The following is a 26906-nucleotide window of genomic DNA, read 5'->3' on the forward strand; positions in this document are numbered from 1 at the left end:
GACACACGGGTTCTCAAAATACATTAGATTCTCGGATTGTTTATGGAATAGAAATAAACGCAACTGATTTAATTTTAAAAACGGGATTTAAGGCCAGCGGGACATTTTAAAGGATTAGAAGGAACGAATAAATACTATGGTTCCAGATTGGCCTTATTTATTATAATATTTACTTACTAAAGAGCAATAATATAATTTCCAATAAAATTATTTATAAAATTAATTTTGTGAGAAGTTTGGTAAATTTATCTTTAAAATAATGCATTAAATTATATAAATAGGTAAGGATTAAATTGAAATAAAATGTAATCAAAATCCCTTTGATTTATTATTATACTATTATAAAAGTAATCGATCATATCTATCACAAATACCGTAATACTACATATAATAAATACATCTATCCTACTGTTTTTAATAATATATTTAAAAGTGAAAACGTTATAAATCAAAATTTGAATATTTTTTATAAAATTCCTTCACTTGATTATAAGATATTTTAGTCAACCTTTTAATAATTATTATATCTAAATACAAAGACATTTTATATTTAATAATCTCAACTTTATAATTTCGACAAGGACTTAACTTTTGAAGATATTGAAAGAATATGGCATAATATAATTTTGAATTTTATTTTATATTATCAATATAATATAATATAAAAAATTATAATATTTAAAATAAAAAAATATTTAAAAAAAAAAGAAGAAGAAAAAAAAGAAGGAAGAATACCATGTGTTGAACTAAGAGGGAGGGAGTGTTTCGAAGAAACACTTATAATCTAAGGATTTCAAATTGGATTTTTTTTTGAGGGGCTATAAAAATTATTTTAAATATATTATTGATATTATTTAAAATATAATATCAATATAATTATGAAATGAAAATTTCGGATGGGATCGGTTTTTTAAAAATAAGTCTACAGCGGAGTTTTTAATCGCTACTTTTAAATATAGCGCGCTACCGCATCGTTATTTGTCAAATAAATTAGCGCGCTACCGCTATCGCTATTTGTCAAAAAAAGTAGCGCGCTATTAGCTACTATTTTTAAGCTACTTTTTATAAAAAAAATTTCGAAACAAATTTGTATTATTTTTTACTTATAACGTTATTATATAGTAAATATATAAAAACCAACATTTATAAATATTAAAATAAAGTTAGTTTTGATTATAAAAAAATTTATGTAATAAAAATGGTAATTTGTTGCATTTTATAAGTTTTTACCTTGTGTTATTTGTCCAACTCTCTGGGGTGGCACATATATATGATATCTCTGATAACTCTACTATTAGAGCATCTTTCATCACTTTAAAGTTATCTGCTATTTTATTCATGTGTCTGGCGACATGAAATTGTTGTACCAGGGGATAGAGTTTTAATCATCATGGTAAATTATGGATTGTCAACCAAGGACATTGGCTGAACTGTATCAATTATAAAATCAACAATAACTTTATCAGCCAATTTCTGAGAAATATTGGCATTTGTATTATTAATTAATTTGGTTTGAAATGAATTAGTCTTTTTGGATGTAGAGTCGCCTATACCAAAATTATTTAGATGTTTCTCCATTTCCTTAAAACTATTAGCATGAACAGTCTTATAAAATAAATACTATTAGAATTTAAAAATGACAGGTGTTTCTTGAGGTTATAACTGGATTGATTTGAGGAAATATTTTTTTTACATTTTAAACAAATAAATTTTAAGCCAGTTTTGGTTTTTATATTTATTTTAAAAAAATTTCAAATCTAGGGTCTAGGGAATGGGAAATTTGTATTATAGCTATTAAGAACATTTTCTTCTCTGTCTCCCATTTTATTAATATAATTGTCTGAATCACTTTCAACGATTTGGATATCCATAGGTGATGACATTTTAAATTATTAACACATGATTTAGGTTCATAATACAAATGAAGATATAAATTACAAATTGAAAATATATTTCTATAATTAATTATGATATTAAATTTAAATTTTCATGTTTATACTTACCTTCATTATATTTTTTAAAAGTAGCTAAGTAGATCACTACTTAGCTACTTTCAAAAAAAGTAACGCTCTAAAAAATTAAATAATTACAAAAAAAGTAGCCGCTATTAGCTATAGCTACCAAAAAAGATTGCGCGCTAAGTAGCGCGCTACTTTAACAACTCTGGTCTACAGCCAAAAATATAATTAAAAAATTAATTTTAGCAAAATGATTGTAGTAAATAAATATAAATTATATTCGTAAAACGTAAAGATTTTTGGGAATTAAATATTAATACAGCGATAGATAAAAAATTTCGCTAGGTGTACTTGTCACAGGTACGCAAAGGACTTTAGCTAAATTAACGGTTTTTGGGAGTTCTAGGCGCTTTTCCAAAAGGATAGTGCATTTTTTTCTGGTATACAGTATTTTAACCAAGTAAAATATATCATTCCTGCTCCTAATTGTTAATTCCATTTAAATCTCTACCTGGAATAAAATTCCTTTGAACTGTTTATATAGATATATTAACTTAAAGTTTTAGATAAAATTAAAGAAGTGCCTGAAAATATGTATCTCCAAAATATTCTGAAATAATAATCAGATTTCAAAATCTTTCAAAATATTTATTAATAAAAATATTAAATAACATATAATATGAACTGGGTGATTGGTAACCTATGATAAAATTTGTTTATAATCATTTTTTACGGCAAACCAGAACCATCAGATTTAATAATTTGTAAATTGGTTTCTATTTTATTTGTAATAATGTAAATTGATCGTAGATTCCTTTTTTGGGCTAAAAGAAATTCCAGAGAGTCTTTTAATTATATCCCATTCGTTATCAAAAAGCTTTAAATTTTGTTTTCCTATTTTATTTAATATAAAATATATACTTTATAGAGCCTTCATTGGCGTGAACACTTTATTAATTAAAATTCTGTGCCGAAGGATAGAATTTTAAGTTTCCAATATGAACTTGATTTGTTGGAGCCTAGCAGCTTGTATCATTGTGTAGTATTAACCGCGTCAAAGATGTAAAACGGTTCATTCGAGCATGGATCAGAATCCTCAACCGCTAAAATTTACTATATCATAAATTGTTTTCAAGCATTTATGATGATATTCACACATCACTGCTTTCATCATATTGGAGAGGGTTTTTATTTCATAGTTATTGAATCCTTTAAAATTCATGATTGGATATAGAAAGGTACGTATAGCATATTTAGTCCCACATATCAATAAAATTCATAATTGTATTAATTTTCTAATATTCAAATGTGTGATCAAAACTATTTAGGAAATATATAAATGACATTTTACGCCACACATTAAATATTGGTGGCGAGCCTATAGCACGGCTCAAATTAATCGGCAGTTTTTTCGGCGTGACAAAAATTGCGGGAGTCGGCGGCGCACAAGTCTATTAATATACTTATAATTAATAAAACTGAAAAAAAATTGTTTCATACAGATTTTATATAATTTGAAGACAGCAAGGTTTAAAAATTAAAGTATGCCATTAATTAGGTTTGGTTGTATGAGGCATCGCTCGGATGATAATCTCCCCAAAAAATTGACGCTAAAATTAAATTCTAAAAATATTATATTTCTTTCAGTCAAACATTTAATTATATATACAATTACTGATGTCATTGCTTTGTGGATCTATCTCAAGCTTCAGTCCAACCCAGTCAATCAAAAATTTATTTATTTATTCCCAGTCTCTATTTTTATTTATACTGCTGAGTGGATGCACATTAAAATTTCCATATCGAAAGTTTAGCATGTTCTATTATTGTAATAATTGTGTATTGTTTCGATATTATAGTTCAAGTTCACTTATGAACGCGACAAGAATATTCGTAATTTCGTATGATCAAAATTCAGAATAAATAAATTAAATAAATTAATTACCAAGAAACTATATACATCGTTGCAAAAAACCCAGATTAAATTAAGAGGCCAATGTTAAAAATGCGCCCTCAGAGAGAAAGAAAAGTTTTCAGCATTTTAAATGATAAAAAAATTTATTTGATTTATAAAAAATAATTCCTCGCCATTTACTTTGTATTCTCATCTCCTGTATTGATAATGATATATTTGACATGAATTTTTTTTAGTTATAATTATAGGGTTCACTTTTTGCGCATATTATTTATACACCTGCTTATTAAATGTAAGGGTGTTATAATAAAGGGTTTTTATAATATTCAGGCATGAAATTTAATATTCGTAGTTCATGAATATATATTCAATGCCAAGGTTACGTTAAGTATATATTTTTAAAAAAGGAAGATGACTGTAAGTTTGCGTTTACATGAAAAATCAATTTTTTTTGAAAAATTTTAAAAAAAATTATGCAATATTTTACAAAATATATTTGGAATTTTTCGGTTAAATTTGATCAAAATCTTTACTTCTTAGTAAATTCATCGCGGGATTTATTACATAATATATACAGCTTAGCTAGCTAGAATGAATTCATCTATTATGATAAAAACAGTTTGGAAATTAAAGACGCATCCAAACTCAAAAAAATAAATAAAAGGTAACGCATTTTAAAATTATCTGTCAAAATACGTATAAACCTTTATTATTTTTTGAGTTTAGGCTTATCCCTAAGTATTTATCAAAATAAACACGATCTAGATGATGTATAATAGAAATGTATAATTCCACCTTGTAGGATAGAGTTAGTATATAAATATTTTAGAAGATTGGGGTATACTTTTATCTGAATTATTTTCACCTAGTGTATTTTTGTTCGGGTAAAGGTAAAAATATACATAAATCATATGAATCTGAGTTTTGGCCTGCGAGACATTTGAGGTTCGACTCCGGTTCATGTATTATTTAAAAATCGGCTTCGGTTCAGAAAGGGTTTCGGAATCGGTCTACAAGGTTAAAAAAAAGTTTTTTTTAAGAGAATTCATATATTTATTGTCCTCATGACAAGCAGGGAAGACAGAGGTTAGGCAAAAAAATTGCCTATAACTCCTGAGCCTGAGCGATTTCAAATTATATTCCCCTTAAAAATAATCTACAACATCACCATAAACATAATTATTAAAATAACCAAAATCAGTGTAAAAAGATCAAAAAAAATATAGGCCAAGAAAAAAAATTCGAACTAGGCTTAAAAATGATTTTTTTAATAGCATAAAATATTTAATGTATTTGAAAATTTTTTTAAACGTATTTAAGCATAATTATATCATGGAAGAATAATTTAATCGTGATTCGTGAATGACTAAATAAATATTTAACCAGGTCTTGACCCTTGTTCAAGAATATCTGAAGAGTTAGGGTCCAGAACCCATATAATAGAGGAACTTTAGTCTGGATTAGATTCAAAAAATTGTTTGAGCCGGGGTCAGGAGGTCAGAGTTTAATCCAGAACCATTAGAAAATTTGAATTATATATGTTCAAAAAAGCTAGTTTTAAACGGCTCGATTTTTTAAAAAGGGCTAACTCAATATTTTAGTCAGAAAAAAATCGCCTAAGTGTCAAGATTTTGCAAATAGATGTCCAAACCTTCGTACCACCTATAACCCAAATCTTCCGACTTGCGTAATATTTTTCTATAAAAATATTCAGTTGGCCATTTTTAAAAATCGGCTCAAATCAAGCGGTTTAACAACACAGCACTAAAACCCTATAGATTATTCTTAATGCTTAAATAATCGTTATATATTTTTTTTAATAGAAATGGGTTAAAAATAACTGCATCAGTATTTTTTATTTACAATATGCATGCATATTTTATCATTAATACATACCTCCAAATAGTTAAAGATAGCGTCTGAAATGCCCCCTTGATAAGTTCCACAGCTTCTGCTCTGGAAAAACACTGCACTCCGTTTATATTAATGATGATATCTCCCTCTAGAAGCCTATTCATTTGAGCTGCGATACCATTTTCATTTATCTAGAAATTAAGTATAATCATAGTAAAGTATATTTATATAATTTATTTCAAAAATAGTTTGTTGATAAATTAGGAGAGGATTACTATTGAAAATACTTAAAAATGTAGATTGGGAAAGTATAAGTTTCGCCAACTTTCCTTGGCATAGTCGAGATATTAAGGGGTGAAAAGCTATGTCTGGTTAGCTAGCTGTAATCAACTACTAAGGCTAATTTACCACTGCTATTTAATTTATTATAAGCTACGGCTTAAAACACATCTATCACTTGCAAATTTATTTATTCTTGGGGAAAATGGGAAAAAATATAATTGTAGCTTCTTTTTCATGACATATCTGATATATTAGCAAGTAAAAAAACGTGGCTCTGGATAATTATCTAGTGTCGCAACCAACGTTAACGAATTTATTATAGGTTTCCTGCTTGCAAATTTATATATCAAATTTTGAATTTAGTAAATAACAATTTATTTTAAGAATTATCTGAGATGAGAAAATTGCTGCCCTTTCAAATATATTTTTTTATTAGTGAATAATTTATTATAAATAAGGGAATATTTATATTCACCCATAAAAAATATCGGCCTAAAACCAAAATAGAATTACACAAAATATAAGTATTACATGCATATAAAAAATAGTAACAAAATGAAAATACCTTCCTTCTCGATAGCAAATTATGTTATAATTGAATATATTAAAACTTCTTTTTCAGAGGTACACCATTCACTAATTTTAAATTCACGTTTTCTCCATTTATTATTATGATGTGAGTTGTTTTACCCCAACCTGCATATTAGAGAACATGCGCTTAGGCTAATTTAAAGCCATCCATTTTGGTAATTGTACATCACATCTCTACTTAAAAAATTGTAAAGCCATGCACTATATATCATTTATTAAAGAGGTATTAGAGCGTTGTCGAAGAACATAATATAGAAAATTCAGAGTTATTTTGGAAAGGTAGCATATAGCAGTATACAAACCAATAAACTGGAACAATTGCATTACACTGATTGGGAAGAAGATTTTTTCATGATAACAATTATTTTTTATACCCTTATGATTTATTAGAGCATAGAAATACTGGACTAAAAAGGATTCTGTTTGCCCATACGATAAATTTTTTAACTGCTTCTGGTTAGGGGTCCTGGTTCCTAAAATTTTAAAAAGTGGGTTCTGACTCCAGTTCACACACTTGAATCGGTTCCAAGAGTTCGAGGTTCATGTTTCAAACTCTGTTAAATCGATCAAAAAATTTTTAACAATAAATAAATCCTCCTAAAAATGAATCCCACATTTAGCAAAATATTATTAATTACTTGCAATTTTGTTTAGAGCCGATGTTTCTAGAACCGGTTCTTGGAAACTTTAAAATGAGTTTTAATTGTTCTGGTTCTTATAAATTTGAAAAAGAGGGTTCTAGTTTCTGGTCCTATATTTTTCCATGTTTCCTTCCAAGTTATAAACTCCAATTTATACAAGAACAAATCCTAAAATAATTCTCAACAATGAGGCATGAGAGATATAGATTGTATTGTTACCTTATTTGATTAGATTAATTATTTGTCGCGCAGTTTTATCAAATTGATTATTGTCGCGCATTGATTTTTTAAATTATTTATTTACTATTGTTAAAATAAAATATTTACCATTAGATAAAAAAGAATAGTACTAAATATAGCGTGCGTGAGATTTAAAATAATGCGTTTTAATTTAATATTAAATCTCGTGTGATGAGGTGTGCAATGTAATTTGAATAATATTTTAAGAAATTTTAAAATAAATATTCAATTTTTATAAATCTTCTAAAGTCCCCTAGTGATATAATGGGTAAGAGGTTATGTTAATAAACAGTATTTTCTAGGTTCGATTCTCGGAGAGCCCCATTTTTCGGGACCTTATTTATTACCGATTCAAGCTAAGTATCTCTGTGTTACGGGTAAGATATATAGCACATCGGAAGCGAGTGCATGATTTGGGGTAAGGTTGGGACTCTTTAAAAGAGTTTCATAACATTTGATCAAAGTAATATTTATCATCACTGGATAAAAACAAAACATTATAAATGTAAAAAGGTGTATATTTAGTAAATGAAAATATAATATTAAACTAACTCGTTACATCATTATGAAAATTATTAGTAAGAAAAATATTAATTTAAGCCATAGAAGAATTTTCTATAACAGATGCATGGTCAAAAAATCTATATACGGATACAATCTTTATAATGTATCATGCAAATATCATTTTTAAAAGATACATTTGGGATATAATTTGTTATTATAATTATGTAAGGTGTGTAAAATGTTAAAATAAAAATCTAATTTTAAAACTCAAATTTTAAAGTGAACCAATCTTTTTTATTCAGTTTAAATGATTATAAAATATCATTGTTAGCTTAATAAGAAAACACTAAAATTTTGATCTATGAAGCATTACCATTTATCCTACAATCCACGCTAAAAACTTTTTCTACTTGCGTACAGGTAGTGTTTTTACTTTATGAATAACATTTCTATATTAGAATAATCTTCAAATATAATAAAATTATGATGATCATTTTATTTTAAATTATTATAATTATATAGTATTGTTTTTAAAAACGTCACGATTAAGATTTTAGTCAAAATAATATTATGTAAGACTCGAAATTTGAAATTCTATCATCTATGAAATATTCAGGCTTACATAATATGATTGTATAAAATCTTAATCGGGCTTTTTTTTTAAATCGACCCAAATCGGGCCGTTTAACAACGCTATGGGTATCGAAATTTGCAACCTTATTTAAAGGATCTTTAATATAATCTAATATTAATTTTCTAGATATTTTCCTGGGATTTTTCGATCAAAATAAAATTTGTCTTGTCTTTTTTTATTTAATTGTAGAAAAATAAATATAATGTAAATGGAATAATTTAATACAAAATAAATAAAATTAAATATTTTTACAAAATAAAAGCAAAATAAAATTGTATCTAATAATATATAAAAATGTGTATAGAAACCAATACCTTTATAAAAATTTATCTGGATAAGATATACAACATTTATATACTTTAATATCTGCTATGGAACAGATGAATATTTTTTTCACGTTCGTAATTTTCACGCGAAGGCTCTAGGAAGACCTTGCAGTTCCTATTGTGCTAAAATATTATTTAAGATTATTTTTGTCTGCGAATAAAAATTTCTCCAAACTCTTATAAATGCAAATATTACAAATCAAATCATTGTCGATTTGACCACTTTTACAAATACAGTTATGTATTATACTATACTCTTATTGATCTCCTCGAAATAATGTTCATTTTTAACTCTGCGAAGATTGAAAGCGCATTCAAAATTCAATGAAACGAAATAAAGCTTAATATGTCTAGAACTTGTGTCATATTTAGAGTAAGGGTCAGCACCTTATTTTAATTTATAAATGTGATTTCATTATTAAATTATTACTTGATATTTTTAACCCCCCCCCCCCATTATTCGCAGTAAAATCATATATACACTGATGCAAAAAATATTTTAAATTCACTTTACCATATATAGCGCCTTAGATAGATATACAGAAGAATTTATTAAAAATGTAACGATTAATAAAATTTTATTACTGTCACTCTCATATCTAGCAGAGATTTCATTTTAAAATATTAATTTTTCGATCAAAAATAATTTAAACAACTTTCAAGTTAATACTATACACGGGTCAAGTTATTAATCGTATTATCTAATGCTTTCAATCAAGTGTAATAATATACGGACGAGTACAATATTGATTTTTATATAAACTACATCTGCTTGCTAGCTACATAATTAAAGAATTCTGATTGTAGATATACTTTTTACGAATAATACATAGTACATAATTATAATTAAATTCAAACATTTTAAATGTTGTCATATTATAATTAAAATAATATATATATAATTTTATGATCAAAAATAACCATACAATTAAATCAGAGATATAAAACATTTTTTAAATAATTGTTTTATATATAAAATATAAATTTTAGATAAGAATTAAAATAGAATGCCACAAAAATTAATTATTTAGTTAAATATTATAAATAAAACTAGGTAGTAAATATAATATTTATAAAATAACTCAAATATCTTCATAATCATAGGCATAAATATTATCGATGACAAAAATTTGTCATTTTTAGGTGTTTTAAATTACCTCGGGCAGATTTTTTTTTTCGGCCTGTTGTATAAATACTAATATAATTTTATAATTTGTCCATTCGTTTCTTTGTTATGTTAATTATTTGTATTGGAAAATAAAATATTTTTTTAAAAAATAATTATTTATGTCACAAGTATTTAAAGTACTTTAATAAAAAAAATAAAAAAAAATAGTTCAGATCAAAAAAACAACCGTGTTTTTATACCCTACCATGGTACATACATACAATATATAGTTCCGTTTTTTCTTTATGACACATAAAACTACGACATTTTTTTAAAAAGGCTAATTAAAATTTTATATATGGTCATTTATCATTTTGTGAAAAAAATAAATAATTTGAAAAAGAAAGTAAAAAAAATATAAAATAAAATGAAGCCTGAACAAATAGTTTTTCAAAAAAAAGGAAAAAAAATCTTATTTAAAATGTGCTTAAAATATACAAAAAAAAACACCTCCAAAATTAAAATATTTTAGACGAGCTTATGATAATTTTGATGTGTTAAGAACCTTTTATCCCTTCGCTGACACGTTAAAGTGTTAAAAGATGCTGTAAGGGGTGTTGAACAAATTGTTGTTTTTTAGTTCTAATGCCACTGCCAAATTTATTTTGTTAAACCATATTTTAATATAATAAACTAATCCATACCCAAATTTCTCTAGCTTTTTAATCTGTTAACCTAAAGAAAAAAATTCTAAAGATGGAATCGAAAGTGACCACGTGCTGAGCCTGCACGCCATTTAAAAAAGTGCTTATTTTATACATTTTATGAACCATAAGTGACAATAACTATTGAAATAAAAAAATGAAAAATACAGATTCGTTCAACTAACCAACATATTATATAATATTTTACTTAGGTTTAATAATATACCTTAGTATAATTTATATTTTATAATACCTTCTAGTACAAAGTTCAATTTCTTCAGATTATATTATAATAAAATGCCTCATACATTGTTATAATTGTCCACGAAGGAATTTAGATTTTAATCTATTTTTTTTACAGCTTTCTCTTTTACTTTTCTTATTTTCAATTGAAAAAAAAACTGAAATAAACTATAAAATCAAAAGAATGTTATTTTTATTTATTATAAATGAACCTTTTTTTAAAAAAAAAATCTTAAATGATGTAATTTTATCTATAAAATAATTTTTATTTTAAAGTGACCTGCTGCTAATTTTTTTCTTTTTATTTGATCACATTTTAGATATAATTTTGGCAAGAATGTTACTTTTCGAGGATGCCTAAATAATGAAAATATACAATTCTTTAGAAGCCTATATATATATCGTTTTGGTTTGGATAAAAGTATCATTTCAAACTTGATAAATATGATTTCAAAAAAGTGTATCTTTTAAAATAGTAAAATATGCTATTCTTTGTTTCAAAAAGTCATTTGAATTTTCGGTCTTCGATATAATGCGATACCCTATTTGAAGAAGGCTAGAGTGTGTGTCCCAACAGAATAGCGTTGTAGAAATAAATGGTTGAGAGGTAAAAGGAGGATATTTGGCAAATTTACTTCACTCTGCGTCAACAATAACATCATAGTTCAAGTTAGAGGGCGCGAATGGGTCTGCACATGAAAAATCCCGGGCTAAGAACTTACCACTCTTATCATTTTAAACTTATTTTACATATATCGAATGATATACTTTATGATTGAAATGATACTTAACAAAGTGAAACGCTATATTATTTACTTTGTAATGATAGATATTGTAGAGAGCATGCTCGGGTCTCATTCTATTTAAAATAATCGGGTTCGGGCCGGGTCTGATATTTTTAAAAAATTCGGCCAGGGTCGGGTCGGACCTTGGAAATTTTTTTAAATATATCTAAATTTATCAATTCTATACAGGGTTGCCATGCCTCCCCCCATCAGTGGGAGTCTCCCACAATTTTTTAGTTTACCCACATACATCTCACTCCCACAAAACTCCCACAATTAGAAATCTCCCACAATCTCCCACAAAAATCTCCCACAATTTTTTAATTTCTCCCACAATTTTTTTTTAGCATTTTAATGTTTTTAATATATAAATAATAATTTTGAGAGACAGTATTTGATTATTTTTATATTTTTTTAAAATAAATTTTAAATATTTATTCGAAAAATATGTCTAGTTCTTTTATTTTATTTTTCCGCTAATTTTAAATTCTCCATCCAATCCAATCCATTCGACATTTTCAAAATTTGAAGTTATAATAGTATGGGAAACTAGTGCTTTTTTTATATTTTTATTTATATATACCATGATAGTTATCTTCTAGGTGAGATTTAGATTGTTTTGAGGTTAAAGCACTAGTTTCCAATACTGATGTTGTTTTTTGGACAATAAAATGTTATAATTAAATATATAAAAAGAAAAATTATTTTCAATATAAATTGCTTATGTACTATTATATATTAAAAAATATATTATTAATATTAGAAGTAATATTTTTAAAAATTAGCAATGAAAGTGGAACTCATCTTAGAAAATATTATTATCCTAATCATCTTTAATCTAAGCTTAAAAAATCCTAAATATTATACATATTTTATATTTTTATTTATATATACCATGATAGTTATCTTCTAGGTGAGATAGATTTAGATTGTTTTGAGGTTAAAGCACTAGTTTCCAATACTGATGTTGTTTTTTGGACAATAAAATGTTATAATTAAATATATAAAAAGAAAAATTATTTTCAATATAAATTGCTTATGTACTATTATATATTAAAAAATATATTATTAATATTAGAAGTAATATTTTTAAAAATTAGCAATGAAAGTGGAACTCATCTTAGAAAATATTATTATCCTAATCATCTTTAATCTAAGCTTAAAAAATCCTAAATATTATACATATTTTATATTTTTATTTATATATACCATGATAGTTATCTTCTAGGTGAGATTTAGATTGTTTTGAGGTTAAGGCATTAGTTTCCAATACTGATGTTGTTTTTTGGACAATAAAATGTTATAATTAAATAAAAAAGAAAAATTATTTTCAATATAAACTGCTTATGTACTATTATATATTAAAAAATATATTATTAATATTAGAAGTAATATTTTTAAAAATTAGCAATGAAAGTGGAACTCATCTTACTTAGAAAATATTATTATCTTAATCATCTTTAATCTAAGCTTAAGATATCCTAAGAGGCCGAGTTAATGGTTAACAAAATTATAAAATGTCATGCCAGGATTTTTATAAATATCTTAATAACGACGGTAAACGTTTAGTTCCATTATTTAAATCTCATATAAAATATAATTAACTATAACTATTTGACTTTCTATATTTTATAAAATCTTATTTATACATTTGCATAAAATCAAATAAATTTATTTTTTACATAGTAAAATTAATATTTTGAATATTTTGGCAAATCATAAAAATAAAGAAGCATTACAATCTCCTCAAACATGACATCATATTAAATCTTATTAATAATTATCCGATAATAGTAATATTCTTACTTTGGTATTTCTGCAGCATAATTTAGTGAGCCTTTATTAAATTATATTCTTCTGATTGCAACTGCATATTAACAGCATATAGTAGATTTCCTATATGTAAAATTCCTAAATATACTTCTGCCATTTATTTTTTTGAAAATTATTTTCAAATAGGACAGCTTTTATAATCTATTTATTTTTTAAAGGTTTATATTTTAAAATTCTACGATGGCGCGTATTAGGAGGAACCTGTCAACCAACATTATGCTGTCTCAATTCTGTAAATACACTCTGGTTTTTGCCAAATTCACTGAGGAATTATTAGATCAGAAAGCTACCATGCAATTCATTGGTAATGCCAAATCTGCCATATTTACCATTATATATGGTTAGCTATGTCTTTGGATATTTCATATCTGGAGAAAATATTTTTAATAGTTTTATTAAAATGACATTAATTTTGTTGAAATAGGGGAGGATCAAGGGAAATGTTTTGATATCTCCTTATTAGATGCATCTGTTAGAATTGCATATGTTTGCACATCTTTCAAATCGTCAAGAATTGACCTTCTGGATTTATATCCTAAAACATTGTTGATAGCCTTGCTCATTTTGTGTTCTACAAAGTATTCTATTTATTTATATTAGTCGTTAAATATTATTATGGGGAAAGATTTTACCAACATTGAGATGTTGAGTAACTCTCTGAATGTTGTACTGCATGATAGGTATTTACCATTTCCGCAACTGTAGTTGCATCTATATTATTTCTTATTTTTGAAGAATATTTTTGTTTTGAAATAGATGTTGATAGAATGCCCTGTACTGATTTATGCTTTGAAGATTTTTGATACCTCAAAATATCATATTCCCTTCCCCCATTTATTTTTTTACATTGTAAAATTACAATTTTTTATAAAATTTTATCTTGTTTACATTCTTTTGTATTTAAAAAAGATCGTTGGTTATTATTTTTAAACAAAATTAATATATTATAATAAATCAATATGTTTTTTTAATAATAAAGATAGTACTCTAAGAAATTTTGTGTCGTACAGTAATTACCTATTTTGAAAAATAGTTGGGTATTTTATTTTGGAAAATAGTTAACTATTTTATTTTGAAAAAGAGTTGGATATTTTATTTTGAAAAATAGTTAGGCTATGTTTTATTTTGAAAAAGAGTTGGATATTTTATTTTGAAAAATAGTTGGCTATTTTATTTTGAAAAATAGTTGGCTATTTTATTTTGAAAAAAAGTTAGCTATTTTATTTTAAAAAAAGTTAGCTATTTTATTTTGAAAAATAATTACCTATTTTATTTTGGAAAATAGATTAGATTTTATATTTATAAAAAATAATAAGTGGATAACTAAGTCAATGGCCTGCAAAAAAATTTTTTTTAGCAATTTCTCCCACAATTTTTATATTTCTCCCACAAAATACCTAATTTCTTCCACAATTTGAAAATTTTGACCTGGCAACCCTGATTCTATATTGAATTTTTTATGTAAAATAAAAATATTTGATTTTATTTATTGAAACTAAACGACATATATCTCTTTAATTTTGAGTAATTATAAAAATTAATTTCTAAATTTAAATAAATTCGGGCAGGGCATTTCGGGTTCGGGCTGGCAAAACTTTTTTAAAAAAATTTAAGGCCGGGCCGGGCTTATTAAGATATTGTATCCAGGGCTGTAAACACGTGGTTGCATTCACGTATCGGCAGTTCTACAAATCACTTCCCCCCCCCCCACCCGTATTTGAAGATTTTACGTTTTTGCTATTTGTATGCACTTAGAAATTGTAATAAAAAATATAAATGTGAATAAATTATCCTTAGTATTTTATAAATTATGCTTAACATAAAGATTAATATTTATTACCTTAAAATTATTTATATTACGTCATAATTTTTAACATATTTTGTTTATCACCTAATTCCATATCCTCATATCCATATTCACCAATCTCAATTTAAAAATGACGAATAATAATTTGATATGTGCAATTTCCTTGCGAACTCTCCAGAAAAATTTTATAATTAAGTTTCTGATTGTATCTTTTTTAAATCCTATTTAGATATAATCAAATAATAAATGTTTCCTTTTTTTTCTCAAAGTGGCAATCACATAAATTTGAGAAAAACCTTTAACTCAAGGCTATCTAAAATATCAATTATGGTAAATATTGAAATTATAATACTTTGACCGAAATTTAAATTATTTTAAAAATGTATCAAATCTGTCTACAATTTTTATAACACATAAAAGAAATAAAAAAATGTTTTCAAAAAATTTCGATTTTATGAGGTTCATTTTTATTTAAAATTTCATATTACAAAAAGTTTTAGTTATTTTTTGGTTTTTAAAAATGATTATTTATTAAGGGAGACAGAGTTATGATATGGTGCTAAATCGGGGTTGGTATGAGCCTGGATTTTATTCCTTAACTAGTAAACCATGGTAATATGAGCAGCAGAATGAGTTAATGAATATAATTTCATTATATTTTGTAAAATTTGTGCCCTGGATCAAACTTTTAAAATATTTCCATTTCGATTTCACGGCACACTCCGGGGATTGGACATACTTCCCAGCCCTAGCACTGAGCCTGTAGGCTTTGGATATTTTTATACTTTAATTGTCCTTTATTATATATTATTATGCCGCGTTCTCTCGGGCTATTAACTGTAAAAAGTAAAAATAAAAAGGGATAAGCCTTCGACAGTCGGGTTGGGCGAAGGAAGGTCGAAGGAAAGGGGGAAGAAGAGGGTCACCTTTAGAGGGGAACAAATACCGTTTGGCTGGAAAATTAATAAACTCGTAAAAAAAATATATAAACCTGGGCTGGGTAGAAATATTTTAAATAAATTCAAATTATATCAATTAACTAGTTGAAAGAGCTCATGATGGCTCATTTAAAATTAATTTTGCTTGTTATGTTTTCAATATCCTTTTGAAATTATGTTAAAAAAAATATATAGTAATAATATAACTTATTTCATTTAGGTTTGTTAGGATTATCCATGGGCCGTTGCTATCTAGTTCTCACTAAAGGTAATTCTTTCGAATGTAATAACCATGCCGCCATTTACAAAATTTAGAATACGTCAACATTATTTACTTTTACCCCGTCTTCCGACTCTGCTGCCTCGAACGGTTTAATTCAGACCAACTAAGATTTGTCTAAAATAAAAATATTAGCTACCATAACTCCCGTAAATTTTTGATAAATATCGTTTTAAAAGATTTGAATAAGAGAAGGGGGGGGGGCTTTATATGTGGAATAATGTGGCTTATTCATTGTTAGGTATGACCCCCTGACTAATTTCATATACTGTTTGGGAGTTGCCCATCTTTTAGCGACGTTTCTCTTAATTTATTGGAATGTAATTATAATAGCTATGGTAATAACTTTTTGACTGGTCGTAGTTGGTATAGATGAACTCGTTTGAGCGCAGCAGAGCCAGTAGACGGAATAAAAAAATTAAATAACGTTATTTGGTAAAAGAAGTAAATAAAGTAGACTTGGTGAAAGAATTGGAGAAACCAATGAGTCGAACGGAATAGTACATCGAACGGAGGATACACTGAGAGGGAGAAATAATTAAAGATGTTTTGAATGCCTGCATGGTACGAACAATTGGAGGGATGGCCTAGAGTTAAAACGAGACAACAAGTGCCCATGAATCAATCATAACTCTGAATTTGGTGTCCAACAAAGATGCCCTAGCAGCAACTAATTTGACCATTAAATCGTAGGGTTTTTTGAAGATTTTCAAACTTTGATAAGCGCACTAGGCCAAGAAAGAAATTTAGCAGTGCATGAAGCGCCATTTTGCCAGGTGGAAAAAGCTGACGGCTAGCAGGAACCAGACAAATATCAAGTATGACGGTATCAATGGTTTAAGAGTAAAGAAAGATGGGAGCCCCCTCTGTTTTTTAAGCTTAGACCAGGGATATCGCGGTTTTTGATGTCCTCGGAAAAATATTTAGACAGAAAAAACATAGAGCATAAATATTATATGTTAAACAAAAATTAAACTTAATATTTTTCTGGTTTTACTTTTATAATCATATATATATTTAAATTATAATTTTAAAAAAATAGTTTAGTTTTGTTAGCCATAAATTAAAGCTTGTGTTTTTTCCTTAACTTTGACAATTAAATTAAGCATAACAATATTTTTGCTTCATATCGTTAGGTATTATGATTAATCCGGTATTGCACGATAGGGTACTTTTTTTTAAAAAATGCTTAATATTGGCGGAATTATATTCCAACGTGTGTATTAAAGGTGTACAATAAGCTCTTTTAACTGACTGCAATGGTCGGGTTTTTATGCAACTCTACATGGGCAGGTTTTCAACCTGGTTTACATAAATAATTTTTTAAATTACCCTCCCATTCTCTTGATTTTTTTTGACCCGCTTGCTCATATATTAAAAAATGTTACACTAACTCCCATTTTTTATAAAGTTTTATTTGTCCAACCCTATGTTAGAAAATCATATGATTGGCTAGTTTGAATCTTTATTTATTCTATTTTAGGTTGTGTCCAAAATATCAAAAAATTTAATTCACAAACTTTCGAAACTTTAATGAAAATAAATAAATAAACTATTTTAGATATAAATATTAATACATGTCCAAAACATAATTTAAAAATTTAACATATAAAATTTGCGAGAGGTGTGAAACTTTTCTAATGTTTTATCTTGGACATAGTCTTTTAATACATTTTTTTCCTACTTATAATATGCGTTATAAATAAAAGATTAATTATTTAACAAATATAGGTCCACCCTGCTTATTCCACACATAAGATGTTTTAAATTAACTCGCTTGCCCAACATTTAAATTTTTTTTAGCTCGACTGCCTCTAAACCAGGACGTTGTAGATTTCCAATGTGTATTACCAACCCTGAGCCAAAAATAAGAACTTGTCTGAAATTCTTAAGGTAGGTAACATACACATACTGGAATACAACTGGTAAATCAAATTTATTAAAATTTCATGAAAATGTGCGCTATAAGGGATTTAAATTTTATAGATTTCTTCATACTCTGAATTAGATATCTGCAAAAGTGCGGCAAATTTTTTTAAAAAAATCGGGTTCGGGCCGGGTTGCGTCTAATATTTTTTAAAAAAATTCGGGCCGGGTCGGGTCGGGCCCTAAAATTTTTTAAATATATCCAAATTTATCAATTTTTATATTGAATTTTTTATGTAAAATAAAAATATTTGATTTTATTTATAGAACTAGATGCCATATAACATATGTCTTTTATTTCGAGTAATTACATTAATTTCTATATTTAAGTAAATTCGGGCCGGGCTGTGCCGGTAAAACATTTTTAAAAAAAATTTCGGGTTCGGGCTGGCAAAACTTTTATAAAAAAATTTCGGGCCGGGCCGGGTTTGAAAAATTAGACTACTCTGAATTTATCCATATCTTACTACATATAGAAAAAAAACTTTTCGTAGGAAATATTTTTGGGCGTGCTCAAATTAAACTAAACAATGCTGAACACTCTCCTCGTCCCATTTTCAACGTAAGGTCTAAGACTTGATACAACTTTTAAAGATAATGTTGTGAAGTTATTACCATATATTCAAATGAATACTTAATATTATTTTGATATTAATCAAAATTTAAACGTAAAAAATTTAAAATCATTTACAAAAAGTGTACCTAAAAAAATTATAAAATATTAATATCAAAGTTTACAAACAAAATAATTAAATCGTTACCAAAAAGTAATAATTTAATGCTACACTAAAAGCAGTTTTTGCTTAGGGAATTCCACCCCTTTTTGCCAACTGGCCTTAGCCAAAGATCGGAGCTAAAATCAGAACCTGAGACAAATCTAGGAATCGTACACAGAACCTAAAACCCTCTTTTAAAATTCATAAGAATCAGAACCGCAACCATATATTAAATCTTCACTAGTTCTTGAACTGATTTTTACAAAAGACGCAAGTAATTTATATAGAGTTTAATGTTGTGTGATTTATTTTGGCACAAATTATGATTAATATCACCTAATTTAGTCATTATCAATTATTAACATATTTCATAAATTGCATAATCTTGATTTATTACTTAATTCATATTTAAATCGGTTTATTCACAAATTTCATCTTAATAATGATGAAAAGTGATCTAAATATGCAATTTCCCAACTAAATGAGCAACAAATGTGGCTCATTTCACAGTTCCCATTCAAGAAAAATATTCTTTAGAACCTTGTTAATTTTATGTATAAGAATAACCCCGAAAATATGACAAATTATTTTTCTATCATGAATAAAAAACAATTTAATTTTACTTGACAACGTTTTCATTCATTTTGGTTTAAAAAAAATACTGCTAATCGTTTGGACCACGATTGAATTATTTTCCTTCAATAATAATTAATTTTGACAATAAACACATATTTTTGACTAAACTTTAAATTTTCCCCCCTTAATATTATACATAATATTATTATTATAAATATAACTTAGACATTATGTATATATTATTTTTAATATAAGAGTAAGAATAGTTTTATTTAATGTAACAAAAAAAATAAATCAAAATGTTTTCAATATTCTGGAATGCATTTCCTATAAAATCTGATTTAAAAAATGATACATATCGCATCAACATTCTTAACAAGATATATAACTTATACAAATAGGAATTAAGAATATGTCAATAAATCTAATTTGGCTAGAAATATATATTAGAGAGTGCCCACAATATAAATTCTTAGATACTTCCGCCGTGATCTTTTGAACTAGTCTTAATTTAATAATAATTTTTATATTGATTTTTAACAAATAAATTCAAAAAATAAGCACAAGTTAATGGCAAAAATTTTCTGGGATTCATACGGACGTGCTCAACTTTATTTAGTGCTAACCACATTTTCATTAAATAATTTGATACGACCTACATAATATACTATATTATTATAATAATTTTACTTTAGAGACATACAGAGGAGAATTGGATTCCTTTCCGCCTTTAATAGAGAATCCCCACGGAGCGCCCCCTTTCAGGATAATTTCCAGCGGCCCAATCAATTCATTCATCATGGTAGAACCAATTAAAAATGATAATATGTTAATATCATCAAATTCTACTTTTTACGGGGAGAAAAAAATATTTTTTAGATAATTTTGCATTTTTGTTTAGGTCTATGTTTTTATTTTATATATGTTTACTATAAATAAAAAATAATGTTAATAAATTGAGTGTCCTCACTTCAATTTTAAATATTATAAAATAATTAATTTATGTTTGGATAAATTTTTCAAAATTAAATAAATATTTATTTTACAAATACATTTTATTATAAATATAGTAATAATCTAAAAAAAAGTATTATTTTATAGTACATCATTAACATCCTAAATATTAATTAAGAAAAAAAAATATAAAAATCCCCTTTAGGGGTTAGCTCGATACATTTTTATATATGAATATTATTTTATTTATTATATATTATAATTATATTAATAAAATAATATTATATAAAAAAAATCAAATTATTACATTTTAAAAAATGTAGAGGTCAGATAATAAATAGGGTTGTAAGATATTATAATAAAATATTTTTTAATAAAAAAAAGACAATACATTATATAATAATAAGGTTAAATAAATCGTAGAGATTATATAATTTATGAATGACACATATTTTTTTTTCTATTCAAAATTTAGATCAAAGGTATAATAGGTATGTTATCAATGATCTTTTTAAAGATATATTAAAGCCAAAAAATAATTTAAAATGAAAAAATCTATTTAGAAAACCGATCCTGATTTCCCCTGTAAATTATTAGCTAAAATCGTTAATTTCGTTCAATCTAAAGACGCGTGCATCGCTAAGCATGGAAAGAGTTCATTTATTTTTTCTTTAAAATTAAAAGTAATCTTTTTTTTTCTTGTTTTTCCCCCAATTTTTTTTACGTTTTCTCTTTATTTTTTAAAATATTTAGCATTTATTTAGGAAAAATGTACAAAACTTAGTAAAAAAAATTAAATTTTCATATTTAACCTCAATCGGAGATGATTATTTTCTGCTACACAATAATACTTAACCAAGCCCGAATGTTCTTTCATTAAAATGCATTTTGAAGCATCGTTGAAAACAAATCAGCTGATCATGCACCATTTTGGTTCGTTTCCCCATATAATAATTTTCATAAATAAAGGGAACTCTGAATTTTTTTATAAAGGTTTTCATAAAATTTAAATTATTTACATGGTAAACTGAAATGGCGTATCACAGCTGATTTGTATTGATAAACATTTCGTCAGTATAGGTAGCAATGACAGAAGGGGGGGGGGCTGAACTTCTCATGAAAAATATGTTTAGGTAAAAAAATTTATTCTCGGAGTACATTTATAGTGATGTCTATATGAAAATTCATATCTTTGAATTGATGCTACAAACCCTTCCTTAATTTTTTATTTTCATAAAATCATCTGGAAATAATTTCTACTACTTAAAAAGGTGCGTGAAAATATACTACAAATCTTTGAATAAACAATACTTTAATATAGGTGCATTTAACATTTTAATCAAATTTTTAAACAAAAAAAAATTATATTATAGAAAAGATTGAAAAAAAAACGAAACGCTTCCCAAAGTCTTTAATTCGTATGGGATTGACGTTTGATCATTTCTATTTCCAAGGGTAAAATCGCACCTATTATTAGTATAATTTTAATAAGCAATCTCACAACCTTAGCACTGTTATATATTTTAAACAGAGTTTGAAAAAAAAAATTATACATAAATTTTTTAAAAAATATCCAAATTTTTTTTAAAAAAATCTGCGTTATAAAAGAATTTTGATGCATAAAAATCACAAAATATTTAGTTATAAAATATTTTTTACAAAAAAGATTTGGAATTTTATTTTAGGTAAAATTGGAGCAATAATCTTACTCGATAATTTCCAAAATCCACTTTTTTTAAAAAACAAAAAATCTTCTATGATGAAAAATCTTTGAAATTTTTTTATTTTAAAGAACATTTAAACTCTGATTATAATTGCATCGTAACCAATCCATCTTATTTTAGTAACACATTTTCTAAAGATGTCGCAAGTTTATTTTTACTACCTTCTTATGCTGCAGCTACTAAATTATTAAAGTATCAAATCTGTAGGTAGAGATATCGAGTCTGGTATTTTAAAATTTGATAAAAAGTTCATCTTTATAATTGATGATATTATTCTTTTAAATATATTTTGTACATTTAATTTTTTATTATTATAGCTTTAATGCTTCTATATTTTTCGTCTAGCTTGAATTCTTGATACACAATTTAGAATATTTTTATTTTCTTAATGAATAACAGATTAAACCATAAAACAGTAATATAATTAAGCAATACATATTAGGCTCAGATTGATAATTAGTGCCTAAAAGTTTGGCAAGCTTTATGTTCCGAACTGCGTCTTTATATGAGATTCGGCATATAACTTGATTGAAAATATAACGAGATTTTAACTGATTTGCTTCTATATCCATTAAATAAATCGAAAAGAATAAATAATATCAATAAAGATAGTAGAATCAAACGAATCAGTTTTCGTTAGCGGAGACCAATCTTGGTAATTTGTTTCCTCATCTTTAATTAAACCATATCTCCCTTTCACCTTTAACTTTATCTTCTCTCTTAAGCTACCGCCTAGATGAGGTTTGTTTCAGAATTTAAAGCTTCATAAATTATAACCCATATCCATCTCATATAGAGATTTATTAATTATTGTTAAATGATTCGATTTTTTAAAACGGCTAAACAAATATTTTAGCCAAAAAATATGACCTAAGGCTAGAAATTTTGCACATAGATGGCAGAATGGTTTAGACATCTATTAACTAAATCTAGAGGCTTGCTTAATATTATTTTGGGTTTAGATAAATAATTATTAATGATTTATTGGTTTAAATTAGCGTCTATTAAATAATAAAAAATAAAAGCTAAGCAATTGCTCTAATTGAGTGGATCCCACAAAAAAATATACCTTTATGCCAAAGTATGATCCAAAAAAAATTATAACATAAAACAACCAGTCTAATGTTTGGCAGACAAAATATAATATTACCAAAAAAAAACGTATAAAAATTAAAATAAAAATTATTAAATAAATTTAATGATTTCCTACTCATTTTAAAGATAAGAAGATGGTAATTTGAAGGGAATAATAAAATTTAACGAAAAAATCGAACATTGCCCTCTAAAAAATATATTTCAATTTTACAATTTTTGTATAAAGATAAAAGATAATATTGTAGGTAGATAACCGACTATTGTGTGTGTGCTTCATAATAATTTTACTTGGTTACCTCCTATCTTGGTTTATATTTTTTATTTACCCGGAGCCTGACTATTGAATTATTTTTAAATGATTATTATAATAGTGCCGGGACACTCTCATCAAATTTTTTTTATTATATCCATAAAATAATGAGATAGAAAATTTAGCATTATTAGCGAAAAAAGTTAACTCCTAACCGAAACCCTGAAAATCTTAACTTTTATTTAGAACTATTAACGTTTGCTCAACAATGATAACGCCGTTACAATTCGCGGTACTTTGTATAAATAGTAAGATTGTCACCATTGCGATACTTTTTAAAGAGTAACGCCGCTATTTTACTTTTTTTGAAAGTGCCTGTTAATCTGTAAAAAAGATTGCATAAATTGTTTTCCTTTTTCATCATGTCGTATCGATATCCCAGATTTTCTTGTTTATAAATTTAAATAGTATATTCGTTTTTAATCATTTCTTCATAATTTTTAATAGTAAGGTTTTTCAAAGTTTTTATCAGAATAAACAAGATCGTTTATATATAGCAATAGTTTTTCTATATTAAATACTCGTTTAATATGATCAGCACCCCTCTAACATTTAATTTGGACATGCCTAAAGTGTTTTCTATTTGAGAAAATGGTTTTTTGAGCACATCTAAATAAATTTTTAAAAATGATTATATTTTTAAAATAAAATGTTAATTAGTCTTTTAATTATTTAATGTATTTATTACAAAATTCCACAATTTTATAAAAAAATATATATTATTTATTGCAGATGTTTATTATAAATGTAAACATTTTTATCCGGCCACCACCCATTAACAAATATTATAAATCAAAAAATATTTTATTTGAAGGGCATTTACCCTATGTATGAAAATATACATGTATACTTTTTAAAATTTAAAAGACTAAATGATGAGAATTTTTCTTTTCATATTTGATAATTTTTTAATATAATATTACAAATATATATTTTTTTAAAAATTAAAATTATCCGAGTGTAAAAATTTTAAACATTTTGTTAACTACTAACCTATTGTGCATCATGTGATTACCGCGATCTTCTTCCGCCAAAGGTATTACCCCAAATATCGATCTGTACTTATAGATATATATTTCCACGAATGCATTACTGGAAATATTTTACAGCAAATTTGTTCTTCCAAATTAGGTCCATTCAAAAATATGGAACATTCGGTTCATTTTGGATAATTTAAATCTAATCAACTAGTAAAAAATATGAATAGTTAATTATTCATTTCGATTGAATAATAATTGTAATTTATTTGTTTCGTTCGATTAAAAATAAAGAATTATTCAATTAGAATAGCACAAATAATTCGAATATTCAGCAAATTATTTGAATGTTTATTATATTTTTAAATAAAATTTAATAATTTGTCATTTCTGTTGATAACCAATCAATCTGACAGGTTATATGATTAACAAGGTATAAATCAAATGCTTTTGAAAGGTTTCCCTCAGTTAGAACGAATTTGCTGTCATAATATCGCATGTCTTACAAAGAAGAAACAATAAGAAATAAGTCTACTGCAAATATATTACCGTGGAAACATTACCGCGAATGAATTACCATAGAAACATTATCCGAATTCATTCCAATCTATGATCTAAGGGGCCATGGTTAAATTTAATACATTTTATTTTTAACTTAATTTTTTTGAAACTAAGTAAAGACTAAAGTCGACTAGAGTTGGAATATTATATATTTGGTTAGATTAATAACATAATATAAATCTGAATTTAATCTAAACTAGATCAGATATAGATCTAGTAGTTTTCCTTGATATATTCAATCAGACCCTTGTTACTTTCGTACTGATTGATGATTAAGGTCTGGTGTAGGTGATTACTAAGTATATTTCTTTAAACTTAATTTCACTGTATTTGTTACGAGCTAAGACCAGTAGTTACTTGTCGTATATTTCCTCAAATAATTACGTATCTATAAACAGAATTAAATAGATACTTATATGGCTTTTCGCGGAAATATACGCATTTGCCTTATTATGTTCGGAAATGCATTCGATAGTATTTATGCTGTAATATATACGCGCAAATGCATTATCAATAATGATATAGCTATAATGACTTCAGGGTAATGTTATAGTGGAAATATTTTTTCGCTACGGACCTAAGGAACCCTAATAAAATGTATGGGGAAATTAACCCATTACCCCCACCACCGACCCTTTTAGCAAGATTGTGTCTAATCAATCCATCGTATAATTTAATTTAAAGCTAAACATTTTGTTTGTGCAAGCGCGCCTATAAAAATCTCTGAATATGGAGCTTTAACCCATACGTTTAAAAGGAGTAAGCTACTTCATTGGGTAGGAGAGCGCGAGCTTAATAATCTGGCTATTTAAATATTTTTTAAATTTTTTTTAATTTTATTTCATTTCTTGTTTTACCACACCATTACCAAAAGATTTCTTGTCTTATAAAATTATTATTATTTACAATTTCAAAATATACCCAAAAATATCAATCAAAAAAAAATACAAATGCCTAATTAATAATAAGAGATGATAGATATACAGACCATAATATAAAAGACATGGTTGGCAAAATTTTTATGATATAAAGAAAAGCTTTAAAATAGTAAATTTTAAAGACATTATTAAATTAATTGCAGATTCGGAACCAGTCCTCAAATTCAAAAAAATGAAGAAAAAGAAGGGAGAAAAAAACAAAAGGGATTATAATCCTAATTAAAGCCTAATCTATTATCGTATAATAATACAAATAGAAACCATGAAAAATATGGTTATTAAATAAATTAAAACAGAGATTAAATTTAACAGGTGTTTTTCAATTATAGTTGAGATAGATATTAGAGGAGGGCGCGTGCCTAATTATTTATTTATGGCCAGCCCACTCATGGTGACAATAAAATAATTCACTTTCACACCCTTTCACGGCTTTCCACTAAAAAATTTGACCGACCTGCCCGCTCACGAAATACAATATTTTGATCA

At 26.0% G+C, this 26906-nt stretch overlaps 1 protein-coding gene across 1 annotated transcript in view; it reads right to left on the reverse strand.

Moving 5' to 3' along the window:
- The window catches only part of LOC135926962 (probable serine/threonine-protein kinase clkA), a 45543-nt gene extending 24786 nt beyond the window's left edge, over positions 1-20757 (reverse strand). Inside the window, exons 1-2 of the mRNA XM_065462894.1 lie at positions 20552-20757; positions 5770-5918 (exon numbers count right to left, since the gene is read on the reverse strand). Of these exons, the coding sequence (XP_065318966.1) occupies positions 5770-5918; positions 20552-20662 (260 nt within the window). The 5' untranslated portion in view covers positions 20663-20757. The remainder of the gene's footprint in view (positions 1-5769; positions 5919-20551) is intronic.
- Between the last annotated feature and the right edge of the window lie 6149 nt (positions 20758-26906).

Source organism: Gordionus sp. m RMFG-2023, chromosome 3 (genome assembly GCF_954871325.1).
Source record: "Gordionus sp. m RMFG-2023 chromosome 3, tfGorSpeb1-WG-v2, whole genome shotgun sequence".
Lineage (NCBI taxonomy): Eukaryota > Metazoa > Nematomorpha > Gordioida > Chordodea > Parachordodidae > Gordionus > Gordionus sp. m RMFG-2023.